The 14,710-nt window shown below is 40.9% G+C and overlaps 2 protein-coding genes across 4 annotated transcripts; one reads left to right on the forward strand and one right to left on the reverse strand.

The window, feature by feature from the left end:
• On the reverse strand, window positions 1-5,518 carry crtac1a (cartilage acidic protein 1a). 3 transcript variants are annotated; one of them, XM_019261572.2, is made up of 14 exons: window positions 5,399-5,518; window positions 4,220-4,422; window positions 3,934-4,130; window positions 3,684-3,820; window positions 3,423-3,579; window positions 3,213-3,347; window positions 2,529-2,665; window positions 2,284-2,420; window positions 2,074-2,156; window positions 1,861-1,961; window positions 1,245-1,413; window positions 642-787; window positions 344-383; window positions 1-254 (listed from the first exon to the last, which is right to left on the reverse strand). In XM_019261572.2, the coding sequence occupies exons 2-14, from the start codon at window positions 4,411-4,413 to the stop codon at window positions 247-249; spliced, it is 1,641 nt and encodes a 546-aa protein (XP_019117117.2). In that variant the 5' UTR covers window positions 4,414-4,422; window positions 5,399-5,518; the 3' UTR covers window positions 1-246. The 3 variants fall into 3 exon arrangements, with proteins under 3 accessions (XP_019117117.2, XP_019117118.2, XP_027139486.1); XM_019261573.2 differs by having other exon boundaries at window positions 245-383; window positions 4,220-4,303; window positions 5,399-5,517; XM_027283685.1 differs by having other exon boundaries at window positions 245-383; window positions 4,220-4,421; window positions 5,397-5,517.
• Window positions 5,519-5,758: 240 nt separating this feature from the next.
• Window positions 5,759-10,922, forward strand: r3hcc1l (R3H domain and coiled-coil containing 1-like). Its single transcript, XM_010742011.3, has 7 exons — window positions 5,759-5,885; window positions 6,248-6,732; window positions 6,832-7,034; window positions 7,154-7,224; window positions 7,495-7,590; window positions 7,718-7,858; window positions 8,510-10,922. The coding sequence occupies exons 2-7, from the start codon at window positions 6,262-6,264 to the stop codon at window positions 8,560-8,562; spliced, it is 1,035 nt and encodes a 344-aa protein (XP_010740313.3). The 5' UTR covers window positions 5,759-5,885; window positions 6,248-6,261; the 3' UTR covers window positions 8,563-10,922.
• The last annotated feature ends 3,788 nt before the right edge of the window (window positions 10,923-14,710 follow it).

Below are 14,710 nucleotides of genomic sequence, written 5' to 3' on the forward strand. Positions count from 1 at the left end.
TTGATTTGTAGCAATTTATTTAAGCAGTGTACAATGGCACACAGAAAATGACAACTTCGCAGCAGCGGTAAGTAAATAATGAACAGTTAAAGAGAATTAGAAAAATTTAGAAACAGAGAAATATTTAAAATACTCACGGAGTAAAGAACTTAAAGCACAGACAAAAATATTCTAAAACCAAGTGTTCTGTTACATTATTGCATTCTCTACTGCACTTACGTATTGCATTTTTTTATATGATAATCGTCACAGACCTGTAGAAACATAAACAAATAATTGTTGATTTTAAATGGTTTTATTCGGGCACAACATTAAACAAACTAACCAGAGAAAATGTGCTTACCTGCACAGCGGCCATTCTTGACAGTAAAACCTTTACCACACTAAATAAAAAGAAGAAAGAAATGTGTTAGATCGTCTGTGTCATCACTCAATTAGTAGCGTTAGACTAACTAAGAACTGACACGATGATCATCTGTTGGTATTTGTTGTAAAATTGCTTCTAATTGAACTGAAATTGACAGTGAGAGAAAAAGAAGAGACTGGATCAGTTAGTTTATAAGTTTAGAACTAGTTTATAAAGGCCACTATCAGTGACCGACTGGTGTTCATAATTCACGGCGTGGAGCCGGTCTGCGTACCTGTGTGTCATTGGCAACCACAGTCATTTCCCCTTCTTTTGGATAGACTACTTCCACCACTGAGTTCATTTCACCAGGTTGAAGGGTTCGAGTGATGGAGCTGCCGTCGGGCCAGGAGACCTCCAGTACCGTCACCTCATCATTTCCTGGGAGTTATGGGTAGAAAAATCACTGAGTATCACACATACTGTATATAGCAGGAAAACAAAGCTTTTTAGAAGTTACATCATTTTCTGTATGTGAAATGATATGATTTGAGGTTTTGGGAACTATTTGCTGAGAGTTAGATGAGAGGTCTAATACCACACTCATGTCTGTATGTTAAGTATGAAGCTAGCGATGGGAGGCGATTACCCTAGCTTAGCATAAACAGTGGAAGCAGGGGGAAACAGCTAGCCTGGCTGTGTCCATAGTCATACATAATTTCCCAAAATGGTGAACTAGTCGTTTAAAAATCATTGCGTACTAATAAAAATAATGTTTAGTTTGTGTTTAATACATGCAATAAAAAATATCGGTAAAGTATACTACATTGTACTGTATGTTTGAGTGTATTTTGAATGTATTTTATGTCTATGAAATATAAAGTGCAAAGAAAGTTACCTAAACCAAAGTGTGCGACGGGCTCCATCTCACACAGGTACCCCGAGCCTCCATCAATGATGCGCATGTGAGCTCCACTCTCTCTGGTGAAGGCTGTTACTTTGGCTCCACGGGCAAAAGAGCCAAACTGAGTGCGAGGGATGACCCGCAGCCAGTTGTTGGACGAGCCCTGATGAGGTTTGACAATTTAGGTTGTAGATCTCTAGGTCTCAGTTACTATAAACACACGCCAAGTACATTCAATCAAATACTATAATTGAGTATTTTTTTATTTTATGCTACTTTATACGTCAATTCCACCATATTTCACATGCAAATATTGTGTTTTTGACTCTACTACATTAACTGAAAGCTGTTACTTAGCTGAGTTACTTTTCAGAGTAATATATTACACACAAACTGAATATAATACATTAAACATTAACAACATAATAACACACTGCAGTACAATACATCTGCAGAATGAGTTTGAGTACTTTAAGTATATTAAGCCACAGAATATTTTTCAGTACTTTCATTTATGTAGGATTTAAAGTGAAGGAGATTTACTTGTAATGTAATGTAAAGTTTGGATTCCTTCCACCACTGACAACCAAACACACATGCACATACACACCTGTGTGACCTTGAAGACAGAGATTGGCTGTTGGGCACTTTCTCCATGTGCCAGCAGCAAGTCCAGCTGTCCGTCCCCATCCAAGTCTGTCACAGTGCCACCTGTCCAGAACAGGCAGAGCACATTTACTGCACTGACCTACATAAACAGCTTCACTGTGGTGTTTGTTTGTGTCCTCTGTTCTGGGTTTAGCTGTTCTGGCTAATGGCTGACCTGTTCCTCGCCCCTGTGGCTCTGCAGCATCCCCCACATTCAGCTCCTGGATTAAAGGGTCACCATCAGCTCTCCTTGAAACCCTGCAAAAACAAAAACACACAAGATCCTAAAAATAGCTAATAATGTAAACAGTAATCCAGGATTTGTTTTACTGCCAGTTCAGTTTTTTCATTGGACATTGGGTTCACATGAAAACTGAAATGTTACCTGAACAGCCTGTTGGGGGCGTTGCCTCTGTAAGCAATATTGTTAAAAAACACATCCAGCTCTTTGTCATTGTCAAAGTCTGCAGCGATGACTGTGCGAACAGGTGAGGGAGCAGCAAATCCTCCAGTAGCTACGTCCTGTGCAAGAGAACGCTGTTAAGTCACACTATTTGCATCTTACAGACTTTTATATGTCACTCACTTTTTTATTTGTTTTTTCACCACTGTCCTATTCTCCTTCCTTACCCGGAATTTAGAGTCGCTGCCCTGCAGGAAAAGTCTGTGTGGGCCGTTCCAGTTGCCGTAAACAATGTCCGTCTTTCCATCACCATTAAAGTCAGCCAGTGCTACTCCTCTCCCATGCTGGTACCGGTCCTCCAGACCTTTAGAAGAAGAAACAATATTGAACCAGTGCTGCTAATGATAGAAAAATAATATACTGTGTTTGCATATCATTTTAATTTTATGTGTAGGATCTGAAAATTCAACAACTATGGCGACTCCTAGTGGTAGTACAAAAGAAAGACAGTCTGGCAAAAAGCATTCTGCATTCTGGTACCCCCTGCCTGATTACAGTTTCAAAGTAACTATCAATTAAGAAACGGGAGTCTCCAGCCAAGTTGGCTGATGTTTAGCCAGTACAATGTTTACATTAGACACTGTCTGTTATGTGCATGCTAGCCCTAAACAAAGTGCAGCTTTTTTTAGTTATGGACAAAATTATTTCCATCCCTGGAGCCATGGTGCTAGCATGGCTAGAAATACCGGGAAGCATTAAACATAACATACAATATTTAGTGTGAAACCAAGAGTATAAAATTTTAAAGACCTCAGGAACTAATAACTACCCAAAAACTACCTTTAATTAAAAGTATTTCTACTCCAAACTATACCTGCTTTCATCTTCTTCACTTCCTGTTTCATACTCACCTGACTGTCTGGCTATATCAACAAAAGTCCCATCGCCGTTATTCTTGAATAGGAAGTTGGGTCCATTCTCATTGTCGCAGAAGACATCCGACCTCGACTGGCTGAGGATCGGCCCAACCACCACACCACGGCCACCTGCACAACAAGCAAACTGTGAATGCTTCATTCTGATTCAGCACACTTCAAAACATCACAGACCTGACTCCTGACCTGTGAACTTGTTAACCCCGGCCTCAGAAGCCACATCCGACAGAGCAATGATACCCTTGGTCGCATCACTGGCAGCTTCATCCATTTCTAAGAGAGCGTGAGGACCAATGTTGCCACTTGCGTAGTTGGCCACATAGATTGAGTAACGGCCTGTTCCCTGCAAAGGAGGAAGTGGCAACAGAGTGAAGGAAAGAATTGTGAATCATTCAGAAAACGGCAGGACATAGAGAGGTGAGAAATTTTATTATTAGGTTCACTGACCTTTCTGTCAACACATGCAACTGAACGTCCTGCCATGCCATTAGCGACGCCACGACGTACATTGAGCTCGTCGCTCAGAAGATCTTCAAATCGGCCATTCCGAAATTTGAAGAGCTTGTCTGAATAAGTTGCACGTCCTGCATAATAATAAAAAAATAAATTGTCATGAGGAAAAAAATCATTCAACTACTTGAAAACTACTTGCTGAGACAAACATTTTGACGACGCATTACAAGAATACACCATTTACCAGAGTAAGCATTGTTTGTGTTGAGGAAGTATATCTCCTCACGTCCATCTCCATCCACATCACAGGCTGCAACTCCAATCGCGTTTCCTGCCTGGTCCCTCAGAGCGTAGTATGGAGAGTTAGTGTCATCAGTAGCAATGTTAACCAGCCTGTTTTTATTGCGATCATACTTCAGCACCAGGTTAGGCCCATTATACCTGAGGGAGAACATTTGTTTGACTTGGTAATTTCAACATGTGTAGTGAGCATAAGACACAGCTGACAAACACATACTGTCAGAACTCACCCGGCCACAACCACCTCCAGATCACCGTCACCATCCACGTCTGTTACTGCCATCCCATAATTGAGTTGTGTGGGATTGTGCAGACTATCGGGAGGAAGCATTGTCTGTGTTACTACCTGAAGCATGGGCTTAGAGCTCTGGGCGTGGGAATGCCAGAGCCCGACCAGAAGAAGCAACACATATGAGCCCCACATCACTTTGACCTGGAGGAACACAGGGCTGAGCTGAGTCATGCATTTTAATTCAATATGCAGATGATGCACAAGTCTTTAATATGAAGATGGAGGATCAGCCTTGTTGTGTGTCTCTAGTGAATCCCCCAACTTTATGAACATGCGACACCAAAATTGCTGGAGTGCCCCAATAATGAAATTACTTTTAATTCATAGAGAACCTTCAAAATTCTGGGTCTCACAAAGAGATAAACAACATAAAGACATAAAAACATAGAGAGAACAAGTGTGAAAAAGCCACAATTACCCAAGGGGATTCACAGCCATCATCAAATCAAACAATAATAAAATCTAAAGAAAGAAGTTAGTCTGCAAAAACAATAAAACTGAGTTATAGGCAATAGAGATCAATTTAAGTATGAGGTGTTTCTCTCCATAATCCATCAGAGTATCCCATTTTATGTCTACATTTGAAGATGAATCATTTCTAGATGCTTGCATACCTCCCAGAAAATTAACATTTTCTATCTGCTAACTATACTACTAATTACATTTTCTGCAGTTGTGATGAAATCTTGTGCAATTGTTGTTAAAATGATGCATGATAATTGAAGATTACTTTATTTGTCCCTAAGGAAATCTGTCTTGGACATGGACAAGGCTGCTCCATAGAAATACATACAATTACAATTCAGTAACAGACATAAAGTGAATAGCAAAGACAAGTGCATTCAGATCCATGGAGCATCATTTTTAGGAGTTTAGGAGATTCATGATAAGAATAGTTGTCTACATATTATGGTATCTTTTTCTGCATTTGATTGTTAACCTGTGGTGTTGATCTGTTGGGAGCAGTCCGTGTTTTGAACACAGGACCTGGAAGGGGTCAGCGATAATTCGCCTGGCCTTTTTTTCTCCACGGAGTCATTCATCCCTATTCCTCATCAATGCTTATTCCTGAGCAGAGTGACATGCAGGAATTTCATTACTCCTGAAACAGTCTTACCTGACAGCTCTATCAGTCTGCAGTGATGGAGATGATCTGACGTCGTTTGGTATATTACCTGGCTCGCCACCTTACACGGTTTATGCTTTGAAATGTTTACGAAACTGCTTGTGTAACGTGTAGTAGATTGGCCAATCAGCGAAAGACTTTGTAAACAATTGGACTGTTGACCAATGGCTGACCTGTACTCCTGTGACGTATACAGAAGACGTGACAGTTGTTTGTAGGCGCTGCGCTATAAATTATATAATATATAAATCATTACGAAAAGAGCACGATCAAATTCAAACATATTGATAATTCCTGCTTGGGTAGAAATAATGATCCATAAAGATAACGCTTGATGTGATTTAAAAAAAACAAACAACAAAAAACAAATACGACAACAAACAAAACAAACGTGTCATATTTGACTACATCTCCCAGGATACTTTGCGTCTGCGTCAGTTGTGCGACGAAAATCTGTTGTTAAACAAGTCAAACACGGGTAAGCTGAAAGAAAATCAGATATTATTCTGTTTAAAAACTGTTTCAGTTCATTAATTACAGTAATGTATATTAAAGTTAACTTTATGTTCGTGTCCTCGGTGAATATTTATTATACCCTCAACGAGAGCAGGTCTAGTTAGCCCGCTAAACGGTGAAGCTAACTGTGGCTAACAGCAACGCAGTGTCTTTACTCTGCAGGTTCAATTTGCAGCTAACTAGTTCACGCCGTTAAAATAAAAGATAATTCATACTGTCACTCATCTCAGGCTCGTTTTGAAGTTTGTTAGCGGTTCAGAAAGATTTCTATACATGCCGTCACGTCCTGTCACTGCATTGCCTCTCCTCCTCTCTCCCTCTCAGATGTTTTAACATCAATGATGGAGCAGCCAGAAGACTGTGCTCCTGCCCAGCCAACACCCACACCTCCTCCTCCTCAGTCAAAAAGGCCAAGCCAGGCTCTGTACGTCCCCAAGCAGCGACTCCCTGGCTCCAAAGACAAAGCTCAGACTCAGGGAGAAGTTAAACCGAGACCCCGGCCTCGCTACACAGACAAGGCGAGGAAGAACGCCAAGAACAAGAAGGACAAGGCTGGAGCAGCGGATAAGGGAGCGCCTGTTGCGGGAGAAGAGTTACCGGATGCTGACTGTAAGCCTGATGTGAAGGAAGAGTGGTTACAGGGTACAGATGTGCAGGTGAATGGGCACTCTGACTCAACCGGCGGGGTGGCAGATGCTGCCACGAGGCTGGAAGCGACGTCCCTTCAGGAAGAACCGGGGGAAGAGGAGAGCTGGGACACCTTGTTCAATGATGAGGGAGATTTTCTGGATCCACACGTGGTAGAAGAGGTGAGAGCTCGCTGTAGGTCTGGGTGATGGCGGAGTTATAATTCAAACTTAGTGCACCTTGTTATTTCCTTGCTGTGCTCTTACTCTTCTCCCTTTCAGCTCGCTGTGAAGGAAGGTAAAAAGAAGGAGTCGATTCAGGAAGCCAGGTTTGATTACTACAACATGGATCAATATGATGAGGATGACGACGACGACGACGACATTGACCTCAGAGACGACGAACTTTCGCACATCGTAGAGATCTACGACTTCCCTTCAGAGTTTAAGACGGAGGACCTTCTCAAATTATTTCAGTGTTACCAGTGAGTGTTATTCAATGTGCTACTAGCCATAACCTTAAAAAATCATTTAAATTAATTTTAACTTGTCTTTGCTGCAGTGCATGCATTGCGTCTGTAACAGTTTCTTCACTACTTTTCAGACAGAGAGGCTTTGACATCAAGTGGGTTGATGACGCTCACGCCCTGGGCCTCTTCTCAAGCCCCTTAGCAGGTTAGTGAGGCTGTTTTAGGGAGTTGGGGTAACTTAGAATACATTATCCTCTGCAATAAACATCATTGTTGTGACACTGTCATCATGGGAGGAAAACTGTTTAATACAGAGGATAAAGGGGGAAAAAACATAGCATTATTAACATTAAAGTGTCAACATGTGAGCTATGTTATGATGATGTAAAAGGAATCTCTCTTTGACATCATCTTTCAAACATGCTTTTTCAGTTGTATTTAAATAATTTGCCATTTGACCCCCCCCCCTTTTCAGCCCGTGAAGCTTTAAGATCCAAACACCCTCTCATGAAGTTGCGACCACTCTCCAAATCCTCCTCTGCTATAAAGGCCAAAGCCCGTAGCAGCTCAGGTACAGATACAGCTGTCTTTTTTTTTTCCAGTTGTTTTTTTGTTTTTTTAGCAGTTTCTCATCTGTACATCACACATTTAAAGACTAATATTATCTGTGTTCCTCCTTATTCTGCTCCATCACACAGACTACCTCCTGCCTGCTAAAGAGAGACCTCAGACGAGTGCAGCACTGGCTCGCAAGCTTGTGATCGGTGCCCTCGGTGTAAAGAGCAACCTGACGAAGGAGCAGCGTGAGGCGGAGAGGAGGAAACTCCAGGAAGCGAGAGGTGATTGTTATGTTCAGCTTAGGATTGAGGCTTTAATATGCGAGTGTCAACATAAGTCAACCTGAAGACACTACGAGTGTGATGGTCCTGGTTTTTGCATCACAGGGTTTTCACCACAAGTGGGAGCTGTTTTTATGCTTTACAGAATAAAATGGAAAGTGCAGTTGCAAGCCGATGCCTAGAGAAGTTGCTCCCTGTTCGGTGCTGTGCAGATCATAACTGGTCTATAATCAGTACAGCTGCCGTTTCCTTTCACAGATGGGACATAAGTATATAGGCGCAGAAAACCACAAATGGCTGTCCACTGAACAGCTAGTCGGGAAATCAGGGCCTTGAGTGAAGAAAACTAAAAAAAGCTCCTTTTGTTCTCAGCATGGATGCACGTCTGTGCTTTTTATTTAAGATCACAACACACACAATGAATTTCAGTGCAGACGTACATCGTGTGCTGAACATTGTGTCCTTGGAATGGATGCCACGTGAGGTCGTATCCAGAGATTAATTTACAGCTGGCCTTTCAGGATGCCTTAAACTTCTCTGCATGTGGCAAGACAGCGATACAAATTTAGAGCAACAAATCACACATGTTGTTTAGTTTATGGCTTTTGCTGATGGATATGTTGAACCGTATCTATGTGATTTACCTTTCAGAACAAAAGCGCCTGGCAGCCAAACTGAAGGAGGATGCTTGGGAGGGGAAGTGACCCATCGTACCCATCTCTCGGTTTCTTTTTTGTTTGTTTGTCTGTTTGTTTATTTTTAGATTCCTTGATTCAGCAGCTAGTCTCCTCTGTTTATGCTCCTGCTGTTTTTTTTTGTTTTTTCAACTGGCCACGCCTTTCTATCACCGCACTTCCCAGAAATGGATTCCCACAATTTTTTTCTTCCAGTTCTTCACCAGCTGTGACTGAACGTCTCATCGTGCACATTCAGCATCCGATCTATGCTCCCTCATTTTTATGTTCATACTTTGTCCCTGCCTCTGTGCCATTGGCAGGGCAAGCACACAAGCGACTTGCTTTTATGTTTTTAACTTTTTAACCACAGTCTGTAGTGAGCCACTGAGTCGAAATTATTCATTTTTTTAATAGATCTGACTCAAATAAATCCACCTGTAAAAGTGAGGGAAGCCTAACAGCTCTGTTAAAGGTCCCGTAATGTTAAATCCCGTCATGATGCAGCACATCATATAGTATACTTTTAATGGTTGAATAAAAAAAAAGAAAAGCACAATATTTTCCAGTCAGTTTCTTGGTTTATTTGAATCAAAATTGGACCTCTTTGCTCGCCATTTTCTGTGAAATGAAAAGCTGAAAACCAAAGAAGCTGCTGTTGTTTTTGTCCGTTATCCTGACTTTTGTTCTAAGTCTTGATGATGATGTCGATGATCATTAATTTCATTCATACAACAAATTTCAACCAAACAAGCTAATTAGAATTAAAGAAATCATTTTGGGGGAAAGGAACAAACCACAGTAATGTAACCGTCCAATAATGGGACAAAACCTTTGTCAGCAAAAACTTGTCCTTTAACAAATTGACCTTTTCTTTTCATTGTGATTAATCTGATACAAGTACATCCTGAAAGTGAAGTGGCTAGGGTCGGCAAACTTGAATTGTATTTCAGTTGCATATGCTTTGATCTGTCGACCCTCTCAAACAGCTTTAGATGTGGCGGTCAATCTCAGCAGGCTGTTTTTCTTTATTCCTGGAGAGGTGAGATTCTGCACTTGTGAAAGGTTTTCACTGGAGAGAGAGAGAGAGACGATGTTTATTAAATTAAATGTTTAACTTCAACCTCCGTTTCCTAATTCAGAGTCAGCTTTCATAATTCTGCTTCCTGAAACACACACACATTCAGGCCCAGGAGACACTTGTGGCAGCTGGATGCAGCTGCCTCCTCTGAGGCTTCACCCAGCCGACCACAGACCATGTGGCTCTGTGTCTCCTTCAACCCCTCAGCCAATAATTAAGTCTGGTTCTTGGAGCTCAGAGAAAGAGCTGCAAATTTGTCAGTTGTTTTACTGCAAATTATTGAACTTTATATCAACTTTAAACTAAAGTTTCTTGTTAACATTTGGCCTCACAAGCTGTTAGTGGAACAGATTGTACATGTACATGTTTGAAGGTGATCATATAAAAACATTATGTTGCCTGCAGACAGCATTTAGTTAGAGTAATTGTGAGAAATTGAACTTTACCACTCTTATATATCCAAATCAGTGCAGCCCATTACTGCTGTAAGGAGCCCAGTTTGTACAGCTGTTTAGATCATTGGTCGAGAACGACTCAGACACACTGCCACGTGGCTCGTAGTGGGCTAATTAAAATGCTGCAGTCTCAAAGGAGGCACCATTTCATGTTCAGTTTTTGAACCGGCGAGCATAACACATTCCTATTCACACAATTCAGGTATTAATCTCTTTCCAGAGATTCCTTGTTTCAGTATATGTACAGCAGAAGCATTAGCAGTGATGCATTAATGTTGTCAATGCACCATACACGCTCATATATTATTAAAGCGGGTGAAAATGCATTTGACAGTGTTTTGTATGGACATCATTCAGTGAGAGAAATACTACTATATTTACTGTGGAAGGTATCAAAAACAATGCTACAGTAGCGTCATATGTTATTTATGCTTGCTGTTATTACACCGTTATGTAAAATTATGAATTATGTGAAAGTAATAAAATGTAACTGTAACTATGCCAAGAAGATGTTATATGATAAAGTTATTTTTTGTTGTGATTTTTACTATTTACTGTTTTACTTCAGTGACATTGCACTAAATGGTCGTGTGATTTGACTCCTCACTCATGCTCATTCGTTTAACATCATGGACATCACTGTTGAGAATTTAGGAAAAGTGAACAACAGAAAGATTCTGCATCTTGTAATTATGTTTTGTCTCGGATTCAGCTCTGTGTCTGACCAAAGTCTCTTTTGAAGACAAAAATTGGCGTATGTTGATGTGTCATCACTTAAACATTTTGCAGATTTTGTTGTCTTTCCAGGTCATGTGTCCTTTTAATTTGTGATTTATTAAACCCTTTTCTTGCTATTCCTGTTTCTGTTTTTTAATCTGTTGAAGCAGGTCTCAGTACATGTGTGATTTTCTCTTTTACAAACTACTTACATGACTTCCACTGTGGAATAAAACCAAATGTGGACAAATTTTCATAGTGAGGTTGCCAGAACAGAAGTGGACCTCCCTGTGCTCTGTTGTTCTTGCAGCTGAGCTACATATACGGCGTGTAGCTGCCCTTTACCATCATCGTGTGAGATCTGAACCCTGCCTATAATCTCGTGCTTTGCTGTGGCTTCACAAGGGGGTTATGCGCCACAGAGCAGCCGGCTGGGTACCTCACACACAATCATTAGATTAACTACACAAACACAAACCGCTACTGTGCAAGAAGTGGTTCGAGGTCCCAACTCTGCCACAGACGTGCTTGCACAGAAAGGCTGTTATGTCATGGAGCAAATGAAATGTGAGGCATGGTCTAAATGAAGGAATAATCTTATGTCCCACCACAATATAGGACTCTGGTGGTGTTGGGTGGTTTGTCTCCTAGCACCAAACACTTTGAGCAAACACACCATACATTAGCTTTTTCTTGAATTAAAAGCTTTGCTATGACACACTCAAAATGATCATTATTATTATTATTATTACTACTACTACTACTACCGTCACATTCAATAGGAACCATGTACTATAGCAGATTTAGCTGTTAACTAAATTCCATCTGCACTCTCGTGGCAGCACCAAACTATGTGCTGATGATAATGCCCAATTAAAGCAAGACTATGCAAGTTTTAAAAGAAAGTCCTCCTCTAACAAAAAAGTTGGCTTGTTTAAAACTTTGCTTACACAGCTTTACTTGGTCTGGTAGCTTATGGTGGCTAATATTAAGACTAGCATTTAGAGTTATCTCATAACTGTCACATGAAGTTGCAGTGGCTGATGTTTAGCAAAAGTTAAATCGTTTTGCTTTTACTCATGGGACAAATGGATTGACAAATGGAACAGGTGAAGGTATTGACGTTCATGATATGATGTGTTCAGGGAACTATTTGCCACATTAAGATAAAGAGATTTTAAAAAATCCACAGACAATTGGAGAAGACTTTATAAAAATGATACAGTTGTTATATTCAAACCCCTCTGCAATGGTTCTTACAGGTAACATTTGCTCCACTCTGTTCCCAGTATCTAGATTATCTTGCCAAGGCTGCCCCTTGAGCCTGACGCTGTTTGCTCTGTCGCTTGAACCCTTGGCGCAGATGATCCAGTCATTGTCAGTTATTAAACCCGTAACTATTCATGACACACACCACCACCTGGCACTTTATGCTGACGACATTTTAGTCTTTCTTGGAGACCCGTTGCAGTCTGCCCCCCACCTTTTATCAATGTTGGATGAGTTTGGCTATCAGGGTTCAAAATTAATTGGTCGAAATCAGCTTTGCTGCCATTGAATGAAGCGGCCAAGACCTCTGCTTTGCCTTCCAATATTCTCTCAGTTTCATGTTTTAAATACCTAGGCATTGTAATATTTTCCTCTCTACATCGTATTTTGAAGACACTGGACAAAGGTGATTTGGAAAGATGGGCCAGCCTGCCCAACTCACTTCAGGCACGTATTTCCATTGTCAAAATGAACGTAGTGCCCAGAATACATTTTGTCAGCTCCATGGTCCCCCTCTCTCCCCCTGCTAGATACTGGGGTAAGCTTCATGCAGCAGTTTCGAAATTCATATGGAATGGGAAGAGACCCCGCCTTAGATCTACCACTGTCCAGCGCAGGAGATTAGATGGGGGATTAGCGGTGCCCAATTTTAAACTTTACCACTGGTCCTTCTCGCTTTGACCCCTTGTCACATGGTTTGACTCTCAGACGGCAGTGTCTTGGTGTACAATGGAAGAAAGAATGGTGCACCCGTGGTCTTTGGCAGACGTTTTATTTGCAAATATCTCTGCACGGCAGAGTCAATTACGTTGCGGCCCCATCATGACCTATCTGATACAGGTCTGGCGCTCAGTGGAAAGGGTTTGTGATATATCTTGCAGATGGCACCTGCAGTCTCCAATCTGTAATAATAAAGGTTTGCTGATCGGGGGGGAGACCTGTCACCTAACCTCAATGGGAAAAGGGAGGGATAAAATTTTTGGATATTATATTTGGATATTTTCGGCTTAGAGGGTTTACGCTCCTTTCAGGACATTAAGAATAGTTTTAATCTGCCAGGTACTTCCTTCTTTTTTTACTTACAGTTGAGAGCAGCTCTTAAAGCACACGGTGTACCTTGGCAGCACCCACTGCCTACACATCCACTTCATGAGTTGATTATTACTAAAAGAGCTGCGAGGGGAATGGTATCCACTCTATACTTATAGTTGCTTGAGGCCACCTACAAAAGGCTCCCAGTAGACAGGATGTGGAGGGGTGACGTCACTGTGCTGGATCAGGATTTTGATTGGGACAAGGTGTGGGTGAATATCAAACTTGCCTCTCGAAACCCTGACCACCAACAGATCCATATTAATTTCATACACAGGACCTACCTGACCCCTCGTAAGCTACATCTTATAAAAGTTATCATTGATCCCTCATGCACCCTGTGTACATTAAAAACCCCTGGCACTTTCCTCCACATGGTGTGGGAATGGCCCCCTGTTGCGCGATTTTGGCAGGGTGTGGACGCTGAGCTGACGGCACTCGGAGACCGTAGGCTACCTGTGACCATATCAGTGTTATTACTAAATGACCTTTCAGCATTTCAAGTTCCTGAATGTCGGAAACATGTTTTGTTGGCAGGATTAACAGCTGCTAAGAAAATTATCGCAGTATGCTGTAAGCCCCCTCACACTTTGACCATCAGACAATGGGTCCCAAGTCTTTCTTGTTTTTGTTTTTCTCTTTTTTTTGTTGTTGTTGTTTTGTTTTAGCCGCTTTTGCTTTTTATGTATGTATGTGTGTGTGTTTATCAAAAAAAAAAAAATCCACAGACAAGTTATAGCTGTGGCCATGAACTTACTTTCTTTATGTACTTTGTGTTTTTAATTTGTCATTTTAGTTTTAGAAAGTCAAAATTATATTCTACTCTAACTCATAAAAGGGAAAAAATAAGTCCAAAGTAAGTCACATATTTTAAGTATAGCCTATGTTATGTGACAATGGGAAGCTGTGAGAGTTTCCAGTGTTTGCATGTGCTCATCAGTGGGAATGAGGTTGGAAACAACCATAAAAAATGAGTAAGCTTAGGCTCCCTGGGAAAAGATGGGAAACCCAGTCGCTGTTATAGATATTTTTTGTCCTTTTTGACAGAAACAGCTGAAGAGTGACAGGAATGTGTGGAGAGAGATGGGGAACGACATGCAGTAAAGGGCAACAGGTCAGATTTGAACCCTGGGCTGCTGCTGAGCATTCGTACATGGGGCGGATGCACCACCAACTGATCTAATCGACACCCCTGTTGAATCATTTTAGATCTTTTTTAAATCTGCTGAGGGAAGCAATGGAGTCTACATACTGTTGTGATCAGACTACTGCATGAACTGCCTGAACTGCTGTTAAAGGGTACCTTTAATTATTTTATATAACTTATATTATCTTAATAATAAGATAAATTACATAATATAATAAATATATATATTATGTAGTCAGTTAAAAGGCAGAATCTCTTTTAGCAAGATTCCCCAAATCTGCAGAAAATAGCATTAACCTTTATCTTTTTTCTACATAACTCTGCAGTAAAATAAACATGCCTCAAATCAAACCATACAGTTTGTCAATCTGATGTTTATTCTTTAACTACCATTACCAAGTACTGTTAAAGGCGTAA

This window comes from Larimichthys crocea, chromosome X (genome assembly GCF_000972845.2).
Source record: "Larimichthys crocea isolate SSNF chromosome X, L_crocea_2.0, whole genome shotgun sequence".
In the NCBI taxonomy this organism is placed as follows: domain Eukaryota; kingdom Metazoa; phylum Chordata; class Actinopteri; family Sciaenidae; genus Larimichthys; species Larimichthys crocea.

What these genes read in the sequence shown, in the direction of transcription:
- crtac1a (XM_027283685.1), bottom strand. Translation starts at nt 4,413, where the DNA reads ATGTGGGGCTCATATGTGTTGCTTCTTCTGGTCGGGCTCTGGCATTCC. An exon ending in CTGGAGGTGGTTGTGGCCGG is followed by an intron (nt 4,131 to 4,219) that starts GTGAGTTCTGAC and finishes GTTCTCCCTCAG; the next exon opens with GTATAATGGGCCTAACCTGG. An exon ending in GCCACAGGGGCGAGGAACAG is followed by an intron (nt 1,962 to 2,073) that starts GTCAGCCATTAG and finishes TGTTCTGGACAG; the next exon opens with GTGGCACTGTGACAGACTTG.
- r3hcc1l (XM_010742011.3), top strand. Translation starts at nt 6,262, where the DNA reads ATGATGGAGCAGCCAGAAGACTGTGCTCCTGCCCAGCCAACACCCACA. An exon ending in CAAAGCCCGTAGCAGCTCAG is followed by an intron (nt 7,591 to 7,717) that starts GTACAGATACAG and finishes TCCATCACACAG; the next exon opens with ACTACCTCCTGCCTGCTAAA. An exon ending in GAAACTCCAGGAAGCGAGAG is followed by an intron (nt 7,859 to 8,509) that starts GTGATTGTTATG and finishes TTTACCTTTCAG; the next exon opens with AACAAAAGCGCCTGGCAGCC.